Here is a 10054-nt window from a genome sequence, read left to right on the forward strand (position 1 = left end):
AAATATGGCAAAAAGGTAAGCAGATACATTCACTCTCGTGGGGTGTCTATGCACAGTTTTGTTCTGGGTTATTAACCTTTTTTATCATCCATTTGTTAGAATTAACAGAAGCAGCTCCTGTTTCAAAAACTCATCAGTTTTAAGCTAATTTGCCCCTGTGAAGTCATTCTTACAAAGCTACAGTTCAACCATTTTTAATTGCACGCTACTTTGTGTTATTAAGGTCAATCCTGAGGTTTAACTGCAGATTTAGTTATGTTTTGGATGGCATATGGCAAGATCTCCAACTCCTTTTTAGCTTTGGAAATTTGCATCTGCCTGTTCATTCAAGATGCTAAGGGTACATGTGTTGACAAATACAGAAAATAGCAGATGGCAAAAAGCAAATGCTCACCACGAAGCACTGGGGATCATTTGAAAAAGCCTTGGACTCAGACATTTGCCATTTTTTATTTTAAAAGCAGAATTGTGCTTCAAAATAAATCCCACCATCTATTCTGCTTGATGCCAATGAACAGATCAGAACACCACGATTTCAGAATTAATGTCACATTCATTGCAACTGGTATCCACGCTGCAAGTTGCTTTACAAAGTTTGGGATTTTGAGATTAGGACAATTCTTCAGGAGATTAACTTGGGCTGCTACACATAAACTGGAAAACTTTCTGTGCTGAACACGAAATTTGACATGAAATCTTTTCAAAGGCTGTGCTCAGCTGCCAGAGTCCCCAAAAACACCTGGATGCAGACCCATGCCAATGGTAGCACTGCTTGTACCACCACCACCATCTCCAGGGACAGCTTTAGAGAACCAAGGGAGCTCCTGGAGCTGTGGAGTTACCAAGAACTCCAAGCACATGTGTGGGGAGAAAGGAGTGACTTCACCTGAACAGCACACAAAAGGTAAGACAAGAGGTCCATCCAGTGCTGTACTTTTGACTGATCACGAACACTGGGTGCTTAGGGAACAGCATCAGGATAAGACAAACACACAGCAACACCTCCCTTACATATCCCACCAATATCTGGAAGTCCACAGCTCACGAATCCCCAAACCAGAGAGAACATTTTTTGTGTTAACATGGCCTGGCAGGCTCTTGATTTACCAAAGTCTCACAGCTTTTTCAGCCGTGGAACCCCCTGCACTCAACACCTGTGGCACTGACTCTCCCCCTGGAACCATGTGGGGTTTTAAGGTCCCTAAAAATAATGATGGTTTCATTGCCACCGTGCTTTTAAAGGCTTTAGAATGACTGTGCTGGATGCTGCAGTAGCAAGCAGACAATCAGGCAGAGTCTGCTCAGCTAAAAGAAGAAGATGAACACAGACAGGACATATGGTAACAACAACAGACAAGCAGCAGATCTGCCTTGGGAAAACACCTACAAGTAAACATCAGCGTGGCTTTTTTTGGTCAGAGAGATCCGTCACAGACACCAAAAGAAAAAATAAAAACAAAACAAAGCATATTCATTTTCTCTGACACTTCTCCCTGACTTTCCAAATAAAGAGCACAAACCAATTAGGCTGGAAACACACAGGTGCTAAAGAAAAGCTCGTATATTCAAAGATTATTTTCATCTTCTAAAACCACAGTTAGAGATATAGACAGACAGTTGTAAATTTTGACAATTCTCACTCCATACACTTCAAGATAATTCCATGAAAGTACAGCTCTATGACACAAAGGATAAGCTTCATTTATTAAAAATTCATCCAGGAAAGGGACTATGTAGTTTCAGTTCAGGAACAGCTCTGAACAATACTTTACATGTGACTTTAATTCCATTACAACATATTGATTCATAGGGAAGAAATACATACATTAATTCCATTACAGTATTCTGTTTAAATTAGCTCCCTGTCTGAACAGAAAAGGTATTTTACACTGTGGTCCCCCCATCACCTTCATTAAGAACAAACAGATCATTATTCATCTTCTATTCACAATTTACCAGTAATTCAATAGAACAAAACCATTAGGAGGTCCAAGAAAACAACGATTTCTATTAGAAGGGGAACTAAGAAGCTTGGTTTCCAAAGCCCTCCCCTACTTTGATTATTCCAATGTTTAAAAGTGAGAACCAAAGGATTTATGTCCTATATCTGCACACAAACATCTTGTCAGGTGTTGAGACTTCAGACTAAGTACAGAGATCCGTTTCAGACAAAGAAATAAGTTCACAAGGAGCACTGAGAAGGAGCAGGACAGCAGGGCTGCTGAGAGAATTCAACCGAGAATATCAAAATGTGTCAAAGTGCAATATTCTGGTGAAAGGACCAAACTTTAAGATTGCTTTTAGAGTGGTTAGAAATAAAATAATTATAAAAACCACTCACATAACAACATAACAAAATAAACAAATACTTCCCCAAGCCCATGAATTTCATGTCTAACAAAACTCAGTGCCATGATCACTGTCATATCCTTTGTTTCACATTAAATCCCAACTTCTTCTCACATTTGTTCTGACACCTCAAACCAAGGCAGACCTGCCATGCGTGTGCTCTACCACTCTGCCAATCCTGACAGCCTACCTAGCAGCTTCCCAAAAAAAAAGGGAGTTTTTCCCATAAAAGTGAGTTCTGCTCACCTCCTTTCTTCTTCTCTACCAGGTCACCAGTTTTCAAGAAACTCAGGAGTACAGTTACCTTGGGAATTCTATTTGTCTATCAAATTCAGTTGAAAACAGTCAACAGTATCAAACAAGACACTCTGTTTTCCTCAGAAAGCCAGGCAAAAGCATCTTTTGAGCAAAATGTCTGAATTCAGGGAAGTGAGCAAAACAGAATAACCAAGAATCACACCAAGTAACCTGGCAGAACTCTGAGATTCTTATGTACATGTAGCAGGAGCTCAAAAAAATGAAGGGAATTCACAGAACATGAAGTCTTGGTGCTCAACCAAGAACACGGCTCCACAAAAACACACCAGAAACTTGCAAACAAAATTTAATATTAACCTATTTTCCCTCTATACATTTTCTATTCCGTGACTGCAGGCTATCAGGGAAAAAATTTCATGTTGTTCTTTGCATCTGGTTTTCCTGTACTCGAGGGTTGCATTCGGCCCAGTGTAACTGCACAACTGATAGGAAGTACCACAAACATCAGTCAGCAAATTTCGTGACTGCTACAAACAATGACTTGTTTGATTTGTGTGCCTCATTATCCACTTCAAACTTGAACCAGCTTCAGGGAACCGGTATTATAAACACACTCTGATCAGTGGTATTGACACAAAAAAAAAAAAAGTAAAACCAAAACTGGCAGCTCAGTGGTTTGTAAAAAATCACTTTTGCACATCTTAAATAACCAACACGCACTTACCAATAAGGCGAGTTTTTGGTACTTCCTCTTCAGCTCCGCAGGGCTGTCCGATGGTTTGGCTCCCAGCACCTGGTACCAATCCTTCTGTGCCATCCTTCCAAAGGCCACTGCCCGACTGCCTTTGAAACTGCCTCCTTAGCACTGGGTAGGAAAACAAAATAAACCAGAATGACAATTCGAAACAGAAAAAGCAAAAGCAAGGACGCTGTGGCAAACCCCAGGATCATGGAACAGACTGTAAATCCTCAAGCACCAGCACTGACGGGGCGACACTTCACAAATAAAATCATTCCTGATTTCCTTTACAGGTGTCCTGGATCTTATTTTGCTATGTTTTGAACTCCCAGGAACAAAGGCTTTTCTCTGGCTACCACGATTCAAGCAGTTAAAGAGGAGATGCAATGAGATTTTATTGGCAGGGAAGGCACTCTCCTTGCCAGTGAGTTGTACCTTAATGAGCCAAGAATTACCAAACTCCTGAGAGTTGTTTACCCAACAGCATTTTATATCCAGCATGACTGATAAAACTTCTGAACCCTGTTCAATTTGGTGATTTATGGTGAGCTTCTTTTCCCTAGGTGAAGGTATAATAACCACATCTAGTAATTGCTACACGCTTCAAAAGAAGATCTGATACAAGCAGATATTATTAACAAGTCCAAGTCAGCTGGGCTCCCAGGAATAACATCAGCATCCACGTATATAGTTCTCAACATGGGAACTATTGCACAAAAAAAAGAGTTTAATTCACATTCCATGAAGTGATTTAAGTTCAGCAACCCATTCTTTTTTAAAAATCATTTTGCATCTAAAACGAACTGTTCTGAAGCTGCCCAGGTTATAGAAATCCCTTTTATATACACACTTTCTTAAAAGACACGCTTTTGATTTTGAAATATGAATATACTGAATAGGCCCAGAATATTCAATATACTGAAGACCCGAAACATATTCAACGTATGAAATAATTAATACCAATATATGACGTATATTCAACATAGGGAATAATTAATATGAAATATATGAAATTCTATTCAACATAGGGAATAATTATTATGAAATTCTATTCAACATAGGGAATAATTATTATGAAATTATATTCAACATATGGAATAATTCATGTGAAATACTATTCAACATATGGAATAATTATTATGAAATGATATTCAACATATGAAATAATATGAAATATATGAAATTATATTAATAAATGAAATGATATATGAATATAATGACATTCACAGCATGGACACTCCATCATCCTGCCGGGTAAGAAGACTTTAACTAATTTTTTTTTTACTATTAAAGTAATAGGGCACGTAAAAACAAATAAACAAAACCGAACCAAAACATAAAGTTAGCTCAGGTCTCTAAGTAAAACCTCTCTCACCAAGTTAATGGCCCAGGAAGAAAAAAAAAAACACAAAACCAAACAGGAGAATTAAATGCCAGTAACAGCACGGCAGTGTCCGAGCTTCAAGCTGGGTACAGCGGAATGATTTACCATGAACTCCCTGATAAGAAACACCACCTCCGGCAGGCAAGAGCTGTGTAAATAAACAGCTTTTATAAATTTTTTTTCTTTTTTTTTTTTAAATGCTGGAAGGAAAAGGACCTCGGGCCTCCGCAGCGAGGCCGCCTGGGCGCGGGCCGGGCCGCGGCGCCGCCGGAACATCCCCCTCAGCCCGCCCCGGTCCTGCCGTGCCCCCTCAGAGCCCCTCGGAGCGCCCGGCCCGGCCCCAAACACGCACCTGCCCCGCACCGGCCCCGCACCGGCCCCGCACCGGCCCCGCACCTGCCCCGCACCGGCCCCGCTCCGGCCCCGCACCGGCCTCAGCGTCCCGCGCAGCCCGCCCGGAGGGAAACAACCCTCCCGCCGCTCGGCCGGGCGGCAGCGGCGAGGCCGCCTCGCCTGTTTCCAGCCGGGCCGCGGCCGCCGCCGCACGAGCAGGAAGCACCGCCCCGACGCGTCGCCATGGCAACGCCTCGGGAATCCGGGCCTCGGGAATCCGGGAATTCGGGAATCCGGGCCTCGGGAATTCGGGAATTCGGCCCTCAGGGGTGTCGCTGTGACGGGACCCCGCTCTCCGCCTCGCCCCCCAGCCCGCAGGGGCTCCTCCTCCTCACGCCCCACCTCCCCCGCTCCCCCGTGCCGGCTCCGTGAGGGCGGTTTCTTCCTGGGAAATGCTTGTCCTGAAAGGGGAAGGAGGAACGTACTCTTGATGACACAACAAACAAACAAACAAACAAACAAAAACAAGCTCGGAAAGCAGGGCTTTTGATGTTGACGTAGGTGGAGACGTTTCCTCGTTAAAAGCAAACAAACAAACAAACAAGCAAACAAGCAAAAAGGTAAAAATGAAGCTGAAGTTGCCGCTTCGGGTTTCGGAATCTCGGTCAAACCTAGCTGGCGAAACACCTAAACACCAGTCCAGGCAAAATTAAATATAATATTTTGTAAAGGCATATTTTACATAATGTATATTTATAGATACGTATTCATAATATATTAAAATACCATGCCTTCAGGTTTATTCAGTACAGGAGTACAGGGTAGGTGGATTTAGGACAAGAGGCAATAACTAATGCACAGAAAGTTCCACCTGGACACGAGGAAAAACTTCTTTGCTGTGCAGTGACCGAGCACTGAACAGGCTGCCCAGGGAGGGTGTGGAGTCTCCCTCAGTGGAGATATTCCAGAGATATTCCAGAGATATTCCAGAGAGCAGCAGCCAGGCTGTGCAGACACCATCAGGGAGAACTGGGGCTGATGTTCCTGGGGTGTTGTTCCCGTTAACCACCAGCACAGGAAGGCTGTGGCACAGTCGGGGCTGAATGATGAACACGGAAAATTTGTCTGAGTTCTTCTTTATTTAAATTCTTCTCTGAGGATAGAGGTAGGGGTGGAAAACATGAGGTCTACAAAACAGCTCAAGGCCTGATCGTCAGGGTGATTTTTGCCTGTCCTGGTCATCGGTGTCTCTACACAGCAGTTGCTGTTTTGAGGTTGAATTTGTAACGTGAGTTTGTCCATGTTGTCAAAAGGGAAAGGCTCATCTTTCAGAACCTGGGTGAGCCCTGGGACAGTCCAGCCCCCTCTGCCAACGTGGTGCCAACTTCTGCAGCACCAGGGTGAGCAATTAGATACTTCACATAAGTCATTGACTTACACATGAGACGCATCAAGTGTGAGCTAATTTATGTACACCCTTTTGAAACCAGAATTTACCTCTCAGGCAAATTTTCCAGAGTGGTTTAATGAGTTTTCTTCTTGACTGGGGCTGGTGTGTGAGAAGAGACTGTTGTTGTGGAGGGGGGAAATGAAGCAGAAGTTTGTAAAAGATGCAGTGACGTCTTGGAGATTGGTTCCTACACCTGTGCCTTCATCACAAATGGTTAACATCCTCCTACAGACTGGAGACAGTTACAACATCCACTATTTATCCTTTATGCCAAAAATTCTTAAATGTTGCACGTAGAGCTTTTTCTGTTTAAACTCATTAAAGGGTTGGTACTTAAAGGCAGCTCATGGAGGAGTTTATACTCAATCTCCAGAAATGTAAGAGATTGTGAGCAATTGTATCCAGTGGTATAACAATCTGTAATTAGTTGTTGAATATAAAGTTAACAATGCATGTTAAGGAGTTATCTATGAAGTCAGTGGAACAATTTTGGAAGTGAATCAGTCTCTCTATTCTGTGTGTACTCAGCAGTTCTGCCAAAGTAGAAGAAAATAGGCCATTTAATATAACAGTTTGGTGTTTATGCACCACAAAATATTTAGATTATGAAGTTAAATCACTGCAGGATTATCTGGCCTTGTCTGGTGTTATAATTTTTGTGTCTCAGTTGCCTTAAAATAATTAAAATTATTTTAATCTATTCAGTTTCAGAAGTCACCACATTGTGTTTGGCTTAGTCATAGCCAATCTTACACTGTCTGGCTGTAATGACTTGTGTTGATCAATCTCAAGCCAATTTGATAATCTTTCATCTCTAGAGATATAAATATTAGCTGAGTTCAAGATTTACTTTTAAACTTTGTTTAAAAACACCGCAGTGTTGTGCTGTGTTGCCACAGAACTGCAGGAAAACAATTATTTAAAGACTTAACTGGCCTACTGTGTGTGCTTCTATCACTACAACAAAAGATGAGTACAAATGATGGACCATACCCTTGTTATTTTATTCTTTTTAAGAAACAGCTGAAATGTCCAGACTTTCTAACTATTAATGATGTTTTTAACTTCTGGAGACAACTGGTATTGTTCAAAGTCTTTTTCAGAGTTAGTGAACCTTTTTGGTCTTTCAGTCTGTGCTGGTTTTATATTGCTTTATGTGGAATCAGGGAATGGTTTGAGTTGGAAGAGGACCTTAAAGACCATATAGTTACAACCCCTGCCATGGGCAGGGACACCTTCCACTAGACCAGGTTGTTCAAAGCCTTATCCAAACTGGAACATTCAGAATATTTGAGAAATTACAATTGTTGCAACAACTGCCTCTTTAGTGTTGGAAAGGCAGAGTTATTTCTTGGGGTTCCTGTCTGGACAGATATGTCCCTCTCTGGACAGCGCTGACATTTGTTAAACTTCACGGTGCTGTTCTTGATCCAAAGCCCTGCACCTGAATGGGTCTGTTGGATCACTTGTTTATTTATGTAGTTAATGGTTTTCTGAAAGCACAGTCTCCTCTGCTTCCTTGTTTGTCTTGTAACTGAGAGCAAAATAGGATTCATGGAAATAAAGCCTGAGGAAAGCACCTGAGCACCTCCTCTGAATTTTTCACTTCTTACAGGACTGTTCCCAGTTCAGGATGCTCTGCCTGACTGTCAGTTTTAAAAGATGGGGAATTCCTCTCTTGTGAGAAGGTTTCTTCAACCCCTCGACATCCTACTGGTAAAATTTGTTCCTAATTCTAAGCTTGAGTTTGCTTGGCTCCTGTTTCCAGCCTTTGTTTCTCCTTCCACGTTTTACCTTAAACTGCTGTGTTTTAGTGTCTTATATATGCTGTTAAAATAAGCCCTGAATATTTGGTTTGATAAATTTAAAAGACTGAGAATGTTTAAGTCACTCATGGATGGGTATTTTGTCTTAAATCATTTTTGTGGCTGTTCTTCATTTTTCTCACCTTTGTCGTGTGGCAGTTAATCTCACCAATTAACTTGTGTGGCAAATAATAATACATATTTCACTGTGGGGTCTCGCTGATACTCCTGGTGTGCTGTTTAAGTCAGTAAAAATGACATTTTCTGTCAGAACTATTGCAGACAACTGGCTCAACAAGGTGGTTGAAAGGAAAATTCTGAGTTCTGTTTTTTGGGAACAGTTGAGATAAAATAATTTGTTCAACACTGGACAATGTTGAACTTCTTTTTTAATCTAGATATTAAAAATCCTTGAAAGAGTTAATATTATTTTTAAATTAATAATGGATTTTTCTCTTTGTTTTCCCTTTTTTTTTTTTTTTTTTTAAGAGGAAAGGGTCAGAGATCTGAATGTTAAGTTCTTCCAGAATTTGCTTTAATCGGACCAGATTTGTCAACAGTAAAAAGGAAAAGCTTTGTCTCCCAGGAGATGTGCCTATGATAGACTAAATGTCATAATGATGTGAACAAATGAGATGTAACATGCACGGAAAATATATGTTTTCCATTAAATTTCCACCAAAAAATGATTGAAAACGTCTTGGGAATTATTTAAGCAATTTACAATATTGTTTAAAAAGGTACATCTGGGCACACTGAGTACAGTCTTTTGTCGTTCATTAGTAATGTATTTAATGAGGGTTTTTTTAAGTGATAGATAGTTAAGGTAACAGACAAGTGACAGATTGTTTGTCTTTAACGATTTCCCTATTTCAGGCCCATTACAAAGCAATTAGAAATCTGACAGCATTTTTACTCTGCATTACTGATCATCTCAAGTGATGAGAAATGAGAGGTGATGAATATTAATTGTATATTTTCATATAATTATCATAAATTATTACCTTGTCTAGTGCGCTGCAGGTGGAGTAAAATCAACGGATGAAAATTCAGTCAAATATGATAATTTGAAAGATTTCATGACTTTTAGTTTTTGTCTCTAAAGTGCGGTGTCAATCAGTGCAAACCAGGCATACATTAACTGAGGGAAAGACAAAGATACTCACACCTTTCCTTGCTCTGCTAGCACTGCTCAGCATGGCATTTACTCCTGTGCCCTGTGACAAATTATTTCTCTCTTCTTTTGTAGCCTACCACATTTACCCTGGAGTCCTACCTAGTCCTCTCCAACTTTTTTTTCCCATAAATATTTGCATATTGTTTATTGTCAGTTCCTTTCCAGACAGGGAGAAAGATGGCACAAAGATTGCACTGGCAAAGCAACAGGGAATTTTGGTGCTCTGTTTTGGAACACAAAACTCCTATAAATCACAGCCCTTAGTTTTATAATGCTTCTCCTTCATTTACAGTTAGTGGGAAAATAACAGAAGCAGATTACTGATGCTCAAAATCAGGTATTTAGGCAACGTGACTGATGCTTGTGGTTTTCCTGGGAAAATCACTTTAGTCTTCTAAGACAAAAACAAGAATGATATCCCATTTATCTGAGGCAGTAGACCTTACCCATGAGATAATTCACTCTTTTACTGCATTTCCCTGCATATTTCTGGCTCAGAGAAGTGACTGAGTTGGACGAATCATAAAAAGAAATCATTAGGTCACTATCAGAATCCACT

The 10054-nt window shown here is 40.7% G+C and overlaps 1 protein-coding gene across 7 annotated transcripts in view; it reads right to left on the reverse strand.

The window, feature by feature from the left end:
• DNAJC24 (DnaJ heat shock protein family (Hsp40) member C24) overlaps nucleotides 1-5246 on the reverse strand; it is a 38809-nt gene extending 33563 nt beyond the window's left edge. For 5 of the 7 annotated variants that reach the window (XR_007631400.1, XR_007631399.1, XR_007631398.1 and 2 more), the window contains exons 1-2: nucleotides 4836-4978; nucleotides 3332-3472 (exon numbers count right to left, since the gene is read on the reverse strand). Coding sequence is in view for 4 of the 7 variants with exons in the window: in XM_050334886.1 (XP_050190843.1) it covers nucleotides 3332-3424 (93 nt within the window). In the remaining 3 variants the exon portion in view is untranslated. Of the gene's footprint in view, nucleotides 1-3331; nucleotides 3473-4835; nucleotides 4979-5082 lie in introns of those variants that run through there. The other 2 variants (XM_050334885.1, XM_050334883.1) reach the window with 2 other exon arrangements.
• Nucleotides 5247-10054: the final 4808 nt, after the last annotated feature.

This window comes from Myiozetetes cayanensis, unplaced genomic scaffold, assembly GCF_022539395.1.
Source record: "Myiozetetes cayanensis isolate MyiCay16 unplaced genomic scaffold, myiCay2020 scf6-25, whole genome shotgun sequence".
NCBI classification, from domain to species: domain Eukaryota; kingdom Metazoa; phylum Chordata; class Aves; order Passeriformes; family Tyrannidae; genus Myiozetetes; species Myiozetetes cayanensis.